Source organism: Crocodylus siamensis, chromosome 3 (assembly GCF_052110815.1).
Source record: "Crocodylus siamensis isolate JL-2025a chromosome 3, ASM5211081v1, whole genome shotgun sequence".
NCBI classification, from domain to species: Eukaryota; Metazoa; Chordata; order Crocodylia; family Crocodylidae; genus Crocodylus; species Crocodylus siamensis.
In genome coordinates, this window is record NC_143397.1 from 208371297 (window position 1) to 208383671 (window position 12375).

Genomic DNA, 12375 nt, shown 5'->3' on the forward strand with positions numbered 1-12375 from the left:
GCTGTCACACTTAGTAAATTTGCTCGTTGAAGAACCTCAGCATTGGTAACTTTATCTTGCCATTTGGTGTTGACTATGCAGCACAAACAGTGCAGGTGGAAGCTGTTTAACCTTTTCTCTTGATGTGCATAAGTTGTCCATGTTTCCCCATTTCTGGCATCCCCCAATCAATGTGCAGTGTGCAGTGTTCCCCCCAAGGCTGCCATCTAGGGCACCGCCCATGGGATTTTCAGGCATGTTGCCCTAGAGAGCAGTCCCTTGAGTGGGGATATCCATGGCAGAGGAAGGGGCTGGGCAGCAGCCTGCCCCAGTACTCTGGCTCAGGACGGCAATGGTCTCCCCATGGGAGGAGGCACTGATGCCACTCATGGGTGTTGTAGCTGGGTCCCAAGCAGTCTTTGACCTTGTGCGTAAACTCCTTATCCTGGAACTGTGACTTCTCAGCTCCATAGTGGTGCATGTGGCCTTCCTCAGAGAGCAGCTGGCCATCTGTAGACCTCATTCTTGGACCTTTATAGTGAGTTCCTAGTCCCAGACAGCTTGTTCAAGTGCTGTGGCACAACTGGTGCAAGCAATCACAAATCCCTTACATTAGTGGTCCCCTTTGGTTCTCAAGTTGCCAGCACCATCTAATGTACACATTTCTGGTGCTCTGCAGGTGTCCAGCTGATCAACCTGAACCATTCAGAAAGCAAATAGAAGGCAAAACTTAACTTCCTATGGAAAATATGTTTTCATAAAGTTTTTTAAGGCTTTAGAACCCCCTGTTTTTGTCCAGTTTCTCCCAGAATTACTTCGAGGAGATTATTGTTATAGAAAAACTTTTTCTATGTGCAGTTTTGATGTGCCACTTGCTTCAGCTGTTTTTTCACCTTCAATACTATCAGCTCAGTTGCACTTTTCCTGTTCTGGAAAAACTCTAGCTCCCATGACATTTTTTAAATGGCATCTGTGCATGATGAATGTGCCAAATTCTAAGTTCATAACAGAGTTAACAGCCTTTAGTCAGAAGCTGAAAAACCCTAAAGCAGCAATTAACCTTGCCCCATACCTCTGGAAAAAGTACAACTAGTAATGTGAGGCTGAGGGGCAGCTGGGGATAAACATGACAGCACAGAAAACAGGAAACACTAACAAATAGATGAAAAATGAACAGGGCTATGTGAATACTTAATTTTTTGTGCTCAGTTGCTTTAATAAAAATAAATAAATCAATCAAATAAAAACACTTGGCTTGGATTAAACTGAATTTCATATTATTTTATTCTTTCCAATATAAAAAGCAAAAAAGCTTTCTTATGTTTCATCAGATGACCCCAAATTAAATGTTTCATTGTGGACACTCAGTTTAAGCGGTGGCTCTCACTTCTACCCAACAGCTGTGGGATAAGAGCACTTAATCGCGATACAAAAGACTGATGTGCAGGGATCCAGGTTTTATGTTCACTGCAGAAAAATGTGTAAAAACATGGATTTTCTCCTGTAGGGGAGAAAAAAAGTGAATTTTCTTCTTTAAAGGAGAAACCCATAGATTTTTCCTTTAAAGGAGAGAACCATGGGAAACCATGGATTTCCCCTTGCAGGCTGGCAGAGTTCCAGCCCATTGTGGGCACAGAAATCTGGGGAACATATGCCTCTCCCCTCCCCTGCCACGTTGCCTGTGCCTCCTCCCACCCCCCACCATGTGTCACCAATGCCCACACTCTACCCTTGCCATACACCCACCCCATTCTCCACACACCCACTCCCTTCCTCATGCATCAGAGAATTTGGGATTTTTTCAGAGAATTTAAGATTTTGAAACAGAGAAAACCCAGATTCCTAGTGATGTGTAATGTCTTCCTTGACTTGAGATTTGAACCCATATGTCCCATTTCTAAGAAGAGTAGGCTAAGTGATGCGTTATAAGCTACTTGGTAGTGAATGTGCATTCAATTCCCTCTTTTTGCGATTACTGCACTTTGTAGAAATAATTAATGTAGGTATCCTAGCAACCAAGCTAGAGAGCCCTCCTTATGTGCTGCCTCAATACCTGTAGTAGCATTCACAGACAAAAATGCGAGAAATCCATTACTTGACTACACTGGTTTTGGTTGCAAAATTATATTATGTAGAGGAGCAAAGTGAGTTTGATGATGCCACTCTTGGACACAGTGTTGGAAGTCTAGACATGATCTTAGATTCCTAAAATATTGGTACGGCCCATGCTCAGAACTGCCACCAGTCAGAGTTGTATCTAGCCTCTCTAAACCAATGATACTGGATGCAAAGTAATGAACAGGGGATAGGTCACTCTAGATATACCCAGTTCAATGCTGTCCTTCTAAAGCATCCACCCCTGCCACTGCTGGAGACAGGATACTGAACTAGATGGACCATTGGTCTGACCAAGTATGGCAGTTCTTATGTTCTTATCTAGCCTGGGCCAGAAGTTTGGGCACCTACATTTTACCAAAGTCCATTTAGAAGTCACCTACTAGGCATCCCCACATTAAAATCACCATAGATCTGGTAGTTGTGAAAGTGATCTCTTGCTTAATGGCCTCATAATTACAGAACTTATTCAGAAAGCTGAAGACACAGGGTTTGGATACCCTCCCTCTCTTTACCATTCCTGTTAGCATTCTCCTCCCTAGATGCTCTAGGTGTTGTGAAACTCAGTCTTCAACACCTAGCTCTCCTTGTTATAGCCTAAGAAACCTAAATGTTTAGCATAGGTTTGTGGCGTTTGTGCCTAGCGCTTCAAAGCTCAGCATCACATGCCTGTTTGAATCTGGATCAAAGTCACGTAGGAGCTTCAAGTCAGATCTCATGGGTCCAATACCAGAAACAATGGACTTAGTCAGCTGTACTCATTTACAATTCAGTCTTTTCCCACCCACTTTAATCAGTGATTTCCACAGTCCTAGTACAGTCATGGAATTCTGATGCAACCGGGATACCAGAGGCTTTGTGGGACAGATTGCACAACTGGAGTACTGTCATGGGAGGGTAGAACTTATTCAGGAAGAGCAGGCAGGGGAACAATGAGGTGGTGTTTCTCTCATTATAAAAGAGATACGTTTGTGCTGAGGGACAAAATGGCTAAAAGACATCTCACTGAAGCACCATCAATATGAATTCAAGCCTTACTCCAGGCTCATGGCAACGGCTGTCCCCACTCACCATAAATAGCTTCTTGATCATTTGGATTGGGGAAGGATGCGGATATGATACTAGAAATTGGTGCGCCTTAACCACATTAGCCTGATAGGATTCTGAGCATGGATAGACTGTGAATTTACCTTTAGGCATGTGAGAAATCTCCTACATGTTATTGGAATCACTCTAATGTGCTTAATGGTAAGCACATGCTTACATGTTTAGATGGTTCTTGTCTAGATTGTTCAACATTTGATTGAGCTCTTGGGTTTCATTTCACATTACATCAACCTTGTGTGGTTCAGGAGACCTGTGCCTTGGAACTTATGAGTGTTGCAGTGGAAAGATTTCTATGTTTATGTATTATTTAACAGAAAAGCCATCTGAATAATTCTGACCAGGAAGGATGCCACCAGTGAAACAACATTAACCTCTTGATCCATACTACATCCTTGGAGTTTGTATTGTACCATTTTTATGTAGCTATAATTATGTTGTTTTGTACATAAGGGACAATAGCCTCATTTTGGCTATGCACTACATTAGCCCAAAGAACAGGTGGGCAGTTTCCATTATAGGAAACCCAAAATATCCTATATGTAGGCAAGAAAACTATGACACACATGTTGAGAAGCTTTTATTTAAATATCACAATACTTTGAATTAGTTACACTATGGCTTTGAAATATCACTATATAAATTAGTTGTTTTCCTCATAAAAGAAAATTTAACATTAAAGGAGCATAATGGGTAGAGCTTTGCTCATTGAATTAAGCTGGGTTTCTAGGGCCAGTTTTGGTCTGATGTAGAGATGGAATTTCCTCACGCCTTCTCATAGACTCTAGTGCAGATGACACCTTTCATAACACATTCCTAAGACATAAAATGAAGGTTAATTGAATGAAGGGGAAAAGATGCATTATATATCATATTTTCTTGCATAGAACATATATGTTCCCCCCACACCCCCAAAAAAACACTCAGTAGTTGGAAATTGGAGTTTGTATTGTATGTAAGAAATACATTAAGAGCAGTTTCTGCTACTTACTGACCAAGATCAAAAGCCTACATGTGTGCCTGGGTCAGGAGCAAACTGAGCCAAACAGGAGCAGCCTAGTCCAGGGCTACTCCTGCCTTGCTCTGCCCCCTTGCAGCAGCCAGGGAGAGCTCCAGGCTCCCCCAGGTGCCAGCCCTAGGCTGGCAGGGGGCACTGGGGGAAATCCTGGGCTGGCAAAGAGCTATGGGGTCAGGCCCCAGGCTGGTAGGATGCATGGAGGATTAGCCCCAAGCTCCAGGGGGCGAGGAGGAGCTGTCCCCAGTTTTGCACAGCTCAGAACTGCCCCTGGAGCCAGGGACAGCTCCTCCCCCAACCCCTGGAGGTCAGGGCTAAGCCAAGCAGCAGCTGTGGCCCCTGCTAACTGGGCTGAACCAGTAGCAATTTGCTCCTGGGTCAGCATCTACATGTGCGCTTAGGTGCATTAGTTTAAAGTGCCATTTTTTAGTACCTGTATCTGTTGGTACTATCAAACGGCACTTTAAATTAATCTACACAGAAATTCCTGTGTACATGTAGACAGTGATGCTTTACTATATATTAGATTAGTCTAATATGCAGTAAAGCTCATATGTAGACATGCCCAGAAAGATCTTTTTTTTTTTCATTCTGCCTTTCAAATACAAGGTGCGTATAAGGATTTATTTTCAGTACCATGAACCTTTTAGGAATACTAAGTGAAAAAGAGCACTTTATAAAATTAGGCACAAAGTAGAAGGTATTTACCTATTTAAATTTCTTCCCAACTTCCAAGAGCATCTTTGCCTACATGGGTATTGATGCAATGACAGAAACATCAGCTAAGGCAAGCTTTGGTAAAGTTCAAAGGACGACCTGATTCCTAGTGGCCAATCCAGGGTCAAACGGGAACTGTCCTTGCAAGGGGATGAAGAAGGCTACTTAGCTAGATGGGGTTCTGGGGCAAACCAAAGAGCTTCTTAAAGCTATTATAGAAACAATCCTTCCTGCTCCTTACAGCTCCCTCATGTCCCTTTTATTAAAGAATTGAGAATCAACGTATTCTACCTGGTTGTTTTTTTTTAAAAAAGGTTGAGGTTTGGCTTGATTGCAGTCTATAACAATTGATAATAGAGGACTCTTTATTCTACCAAGTGACAGTATAACAAGATCCAATGGCTGGAAACTGAAGCTAGACAAATTCAAGTTAGAAATATGGTGTGGGTGTTTCACTATTAGAATGGCTTGCCAAGCCCTTGGAGGATTTAAAAAAAGATGGGATGTTTGTAAAAAATACATACAGTCCAACTACAGCTATTAGATTCATGGCAGGAATTTATTCAGGGAAATCGTATTGCCTACGTTATGCAAGAGGTCAGTCTAAATAATCACAATGGTCCATTTTGTCCTAAATAATCTAAACACTATTAATGAAAAGTCCATAGACCACTTCCTCCTATCTTCAGGATCAATGAGGCTCACTAGCAAAAGGCCTAGGGGACTGGGAGGATAGAGAATGACAAACATCAACACCTTTTGCCTCAAAGGGTGTACAATAGGTAAGGCTCCGCCCCAAAAGACCTTAGGAGGTGGGCTTAATTGAGGATCCTTTCCTGTAGACCTCAGGAAGCCAGAAGGAAGAGAAAACCATCCTCTCCACAAAACGTCCTTAATTTCCCAGTACAATAAAAGCACTCTCATGCATCCTTATTGCATGAAAGATAACTCTGACAGGAAATAATTCAATTTAAGGTCATAAGCACATGTTAGTCGTTTGTATCTGTTATGAACAATGGAGTTGGAAAACAAAAATATTCCTTCATTACAAACTTGGGTCATACAGAATCAATAGTACTCTTTTCCAACAAGTTATGCAAATTACTTTAGCTCTGGCCCTTAAACATCTGAGGAATATAACGCTTTATTTACCCAAAGCACCTTTCCGGTGACGACAAAACTAAAATGCCTTAAGATTATAAGCTTGTGGGTCTAGCTGTCCTCTGGCTTGTGTTATGATCCTGCATGGTTCTTGCAAGAAGAATTTTGCAAAATCTTGATCAGACTGATTGAGAGAAATCATTCCACAACATTCATTAAAGACCTAATTCTGTGGATATGGTGGGCACACATGTAGGGCTGTTCAGTCCCAAAACCTGGTTCTGTGATTCCACATGTCAATCTATCATCCAAATGTAATTAGATACAGAGCTAAAGTGTTTTCATATATAAACCTCAAACACCTCATTCATGCTATTGGAATACTTATATTAAAAAAGACAGAGTAGGTATGTTAATTAATTGGAAATGTAGATATATTTATGAAAAATATATGTAACCAATATTCTGAGGTGCACTATTTTTACATGGACAAAAAGGAAGATATCAGGCTCGGATCAATAGAGTAACAGAATTAAGAGAGTTTAAGTGAATTATTTGAGAAATGCAACCTTATCCCTGTATCCCCTAGGTTTCCAACATTTAAGAGTTTTGGTTTTTTTAATTATAATGTTTTTGAAAGGTAATATTTTTTCAGTTAATTGCAAGTCTACCAATATTGTCACCTTAATTATTTTTTGTTTGGAAAATAATATTTACTTTTTCTCTCCCTTGCTCCCTAAGGTTATTTCCCATTCTCTCCCCCTCTATTTCTGAAAATTTCTGAAACCAAAGAGAAGAAAAAAAATGACAATATAATTAAAATTAATCTGTAGCCATTACATCATTCAGTGATTAACAATCAGGCACCTGCTAATCACTTACCACAACCATTTTTCCATCCACCAGCTTTCTCCTTATTGTAGTCTCTTTACCATTCCACTTCTGCACGTGAACCAATGATCCTTTCTCTAAGGTTATGACACTCTGCAAGGAACCAGACGTAATTCAAAATGTGACTATTTTAACTAGGTGTTTTTAAATAACAGTGAAAATGTATACTACATTCATCAAGTTCCATGTTTTCTGTATGTTACACATTCAGCATCAGTGAGTTTCAGTCCAACCTTTTTTTTGTTATTGGGATGCTTTACAATAATGATTGCAGTTTTCTTAGAGCTTTATATAAGACAAAAAATACTACTGTTTGTTTTCCAGCACATAAGAAATATTCTGAAAGCAATCGTTAACACTCACCTTGACTTTCCTATCATCTGCTGTGGTTTCTTCAAACTCCTGGCCCAGTTTGAAGGAAAACTGTGTATTTTTGAAGGTGCTTTCAGTCCTAATAGTAACCACATCACCTTTCATGCTGATGATCACCTTGGGTTTGGCCAGGCCACCTATTTTCCTTGTGGCTAATCCCACACCTATAGGCCAGAGATAAAAATCCATTACATTCTAGAGAGCAGGACATCCTCACCTTACAGAACTTCAGTGCAAAGTAAGGAGCAATTTCTTCATGAATACTATAAAATTTGTTTCAAATGTGACTCTGATTCTTCAGATGCAGAAGCTACACATAATATTGCTTTTCCAAATAAGTGCATCTTTCCTTTTGCAAACTAGGCCATATTTGATGATGCAGTTCTAGTGTAGTTTTAGTTAGCAAGAAACACAGGGAGATGTAACTCTGCACTGCACCAGAGAATAGTGTGGATCAAAAAAAAGGGACTCCTTTCTCAAAAAAGCTGTGAAGAATTGTTCCTTATTTTTCTTCCCTTCAAATGTTGTCAGAATTTGACAGCAGTTTAACTGGAGGGAGTGGGGTTATGAACAGGGCAGCAGTCCCCAGCACTGCTGTGGGGGGACATAAAAGCAGATACTGCCACAGTGGCAGCTGACCATGTCACCGTAATTGGCAAGGCGGGAGCTGGTGCTGCCCCATGCATCAATAGCTGCCCTGGGCACAGACCTGTCCTGCTATGCTCTGAAACTTGAAAATTGTCAGTAAGCCATAGTGGAGAATTTAAGGATCAAGACATTCATGCATTGCTGCCTATTCTTTACAACATCGCATATGAAGACTAAATGAAATGCTCCTAGGCAGTGTATTCTACTGCAGAAGGCAAATGACACTGAATGTTTCTGGAGTATCTAAATGCAAGTGAAAAATAGAAGGACCACATAGAGAAAATTCAGATAGAAGAATAAAAGGAAGCAGAAAGTCTCAAACTCATAAGTATTCTCCAAGGATCTATTTACATGGCCTGGTTAATACATAGGGCCACATCATGGTCAGCTAGTTTGAGGAGATATCAGTGACTAGTTAGAGCAAAGACCCTTGGTTTACAGTGTCTTAACTTCTTCAATGAAAAATAGTGTTAATAATAGTCACCACCTTTGTAAATTCTATAATATGGTCAAATGAAAGGTGGCATGTGCAATGACAATAAAGTATTTCTAAAGTGTAATGTTTGTTGTAAATATTCACTACTGAAAAAAAATTCTTAAGACCTTCAGACAAACCTCATTAGATGAATTTATACATCATATGTGCTCTAACTAACTAGAATTTATCTATTACCCAGTTTAATTCTTCGAAGAAAGATTAAAGCCTTGGTGAATCATATATATAGCAACAGTAACATTGAGACTGACTGTATAGTTATTATAAAGTAATGGGACAAATATGAGACTAAAACAATGCCTAGTTTGTTACATTCCTGAATTTTTCAGTAATAGATTAATTCCCAGGATTTCGGCTTTAGAAAGCCAAGCGTGTGGATAGAATGGCACCATCACAAGCTGACTGAATATTGTAAATTATTGCAAGTCATAAGTTTAGTTGGGCACTCAAGACACACAGAAGTGTCCTTGCTGAGATATTACAAGAAATTGGGACTGACGTTTTTCTTTTTCAAGCTAAGATGCAGAAACTAAACTATACATAAATTATGCTGTACAACTAACTGGAATGAAGAGCACCCAATGCCACAAAGAGGACATTATCCAGGAGCAAAGCACAAGAAGAAACATTTTAAAATAAAAATGACAAAAAATAGCAATTCTCACCCAATTCTTTCATATAATCATCAAAGTTTTCACTGGAGACAAGTTTCCAGGTTCCCACAAATCGGTTACACATTGTAATTATTGGCTTTGTGAGGCAGTATCCCTCAAGAGAAAGACAGCAACAAGCAACAGCAGCAGCTCTCAGTGGGAGGCAGAAAGATTGTATGAGCTACACAAGTCTGAATAGCTTCTTTTTAAAGATGGCCTGAACTTGTAATTCTCAGAGCAGACCAATCAGAAAGGGTAATGTCAGGGCAAGACAATGTGTACCTTGTCCAAAGCCACTTGTGCTAGTACCAAGACTCAGTGTTGTGCCTGCTGTTGCTTCCTCCACTGAATAAAGCAGAACACATAGGGACCAGGATGTGAGGTTACTGATCCAATGTCTGAGCCAAATAATGATGCCAAGCACAGCAGTATGATGAACATCAATGCTCTCATTCCTCCCAATACCACACCTTCCACTGTCACCATCTTCACTGCTGTCATGAAGGGCTAGAGTGAATATTTTTGTGGATACTTTTAGACAAATTATTGCCTGTAAACTTAGGGATTGGATCTGATGGCCTGGGATGCCCCTTCCAGTTCCATGTTCCTGCTTTCCTAAGTATTTGATCATTTGACAATGTAATTTCTTTATTCTGTGTTGACTTCCACCTTTCTGCCAGGAGCTGTTGTCACAAACAGTGGAATGCCCTTTTCATGTAGTCCACATTACATCATAAAGAAAAGAGTCCGTGCCACCTTGCTTCCCCGCTAACCTGCAACTGCTCTCTCTCCTTTCTTCCTAACAAGAAAACAGACCAAGAAGTGAGGTGGTCTGTGATATAGTTACCATCAGGACTGAAAGCATCTTCAAAAATACAGAGATTTCTTTCAAACTGGGGCAGGAGTTTGAAGAAACCATAGCAGATGATAGGAAAGTCAAGGTGAGTGTTAATGATTGCTTTCAGAATATTTCTGATCTGTTGGAAGACAAACATGAACGGGAGGTAAGGCGTTCTGAAACAGGAAGTAGTGGTTTGAGAAGATGTCATAGAATACCTTTCCTTGCCTTGGCAGTGAAAGAGTCGTTAGTCACGTGACACAGAATTCCTCAATATATTTTTTTCTAGAAATAAATAAATAAATTACTCCTACAACTCATAAAAAGCAACTTCATTTACAACTCCAGTGTTTCAGTAAATAAAAATCAAGTCCACCTATATTTGAAATTCAGGAATTCAGAAAATTGAAGTTTCAAAAACTACAAATAGTTTAGAGCTAAGAATCAGTGCCAACAGGTATTCTGTTTTCTCTTTCCTAAATGATCCTTACAAGTGGAAGAACCCCACTAGTTGCATTATGCAACTTCCCAATATGCATAATATAAGAATACTACTACATTTACTCAATGGGTATTCACACCTCTGTTTAACTCCCTAGTCATGCACTTTTACAAGACAAGTAGGATTGATGTCCTTAGACTTGTAGGTGCTTGGCACAGTGCAGAATTAGTCCCTAAGAAACTGAAGGAGAGAAAAATTGTCAGAATAGATCAGTTTACACTGCAGTACCAGTACCCTTAAGAACAATAGTGACAGTACTTTAATTATACAGACAAAAAGCCAGTCTTAAACTGCTCAAGCAACATGAACGTTACTACCATCAATCATTGTGCCCCAAGAAGAAGCAGCAGTTTCATTCCTAAGGTTTAAAATCCAGATAGAAGAATAGCATGCACCAGTGAACATAATACCAGAGTATCTGGAAGCCCAGTCTCATCGCCCTATGCATAGATAAAGAAAGAGAGGGTGATTCTGAGCTCAGATGAGTGGTAGGGAAAAGGAGCTTTATTTTAAACCCTGTTTAAGAACAGAGTAAAAATTCATTTGCCTCACTGGCTTAATTATAGAGTGGGACCAGTTCTAATATTATTGAATGAGATAGCATACGATCCAGGAGTGAAGTATCTGGGAAGTCCACATAGGACATCTTTTCTCCAAATGGGACATCCTATAAGCAGGAAAGAAAGCAAATGTGACAAATTTAAAAATAGAAGAGTGATCTAGGCACATATAATCCAGTAACTCTAATGTCATTTTCTCATGGAATAACAAACATTTATTAAAAATATAAAATACTAAAAACAGAAAATAGAAATAAAAGTGGAGTTTAACCATTGACTCTAACAGATGTAGGATTGTACCCGTAAGCCACATCTAGACATGCAGGCACATGTAATTTGTAGCTCTGCAAACTTCTTTGCAACATCATGAACTGCACATGGTACATATTAAAATGTGCCCAAAATTTGCTACCAGGAAATCCTGATATAAAAAAAACCTCACAGAAAAAAGCAACGCGGCGCACACTACAATAGCATGCACTAGAAGAAATGGAGGCTTGGACCTCCAGGGAGATTCTCTGGCTGCCAACCAGAGTGTCGCTGCTATTTCACTTGTACCCCAGCTGCTCCAATATGCTGGGAGCTGGAAGGAGCTGGGAGGAGCTGGGAAAGGGCAGTGTGCCTGAAGCAGGGCAGTTTGTCCATCAGCGAAGTGCAGATGCAGGACCGTGCACTGCAGCACAAAGTAGTGGCACACGTTTGTGCAACTATTTGTGCTGCATCAAGCACATGCCCCTGAACATCTGGATGTACCCAATGGACTCTTATTTGAGCTCTCTGGGCACATCCCAATGAGAGCATGCATGCAGGGGCATGTATTTCCCACAGGACAAATAGCAGTGGCACATATTTGTGCCACTACTATTTGACCCCAGGAACATCCCTGCGTGCACACTTCGGCATGTGGAAAAGTGACCTGGATGGAGTAAGAGAGGCTGGGACAAGTATCTGTGCTGGCTCCAGCAGTTTTACTTGGGGGGCTCCCAGGTCAGCAGCGGCACCAAGCCAACCACTCACAGCCTGGCCAGAAGCCAAAGTATGGCTCTGACTGGCCAGGCTCCCTTTCTGGCTGTCATGTTCATGATGCTACTTTTTTAGTGGAAGTATTTTTTTGACACCAGAATCTCACAGTGTCAAAAAACCCACTGCAGTGCTAACTAGCTGCATGGCAAATGGGTGCACATATGCCACATGTGGTTTGTGGCACCTCAAACTGCTTAGAGGCGGGCTTGCAGGACATGCTGTCTGGCTGTGTCCAGATGAACAGGGTTGTGCAACTTCTTTGGGGTGCCACAAATTGCAGGTGGAGAACTTTGAAACATGCTCTGCAATGCAAATGTGCAGCGTGGGGCCAAAATTTGCTACTGGGAAATCCCAGTAGCAA

General features: G+C 40.7%; 1 protein-coding gene across 1 annotated transcript; it reads right to left on the reverse strand.

Annotated features, from left to right (window-relative positions):
* Positions 1–3763: 3763 nt before the first annotated feature.
* LOC149869387 (myelin P2 protein-like) lies at positions 3764–9266 on the reverse strand. Its single transcript, XM_090037345.1, has 4 exons — positions 9104–9266; positions 7286–7458; positions 6914–7015; positions 3764–4014 (listed from the first exon to the last, which is right to left on the reverse strand). The coding sequence occupies exons 1-4, from the start codon at positions 9174–9176 to the stop codon at positions 3964–3966; spliced, it is 399 nt and encodes a 132-aa protein (XP_089893471.1). The 5' UTR covers positions 9177–9266; the 3' UTR covers positions 3764–3963.
* Between the last annotated feature and the right edge of the window lie 3109 nt (positions 9267–12375).

What these genes read in the sequence shown, in the direction of transcription:
- LOC149869387 (XM_090037345.1), bottom strand. Translation starts at nt 9,176, where the DNA reads ATGTGTAACCGATTTGTGGGAACCTGGAAACTTGTCTCCAGTGAAAAC. An exon ending in CAGATGATAGGAAAGTCAAG is followed by an intron (nt 7,016 to 7,285) that starts GTGAGTGTTAAC and finishes GGTTCCTTGCAG; the next exon opens with AGTGTCATAACCTTAGAGAA. An exon ending in TGGATGGAAAAATGGTTGTG is followed by an intron (nt 4,015 to 6,913) that starts GTAAGTGATTAG and finishes TTTATGTCTTAG; the next exon opens with GAATGTGTTATGAAAGGTGT.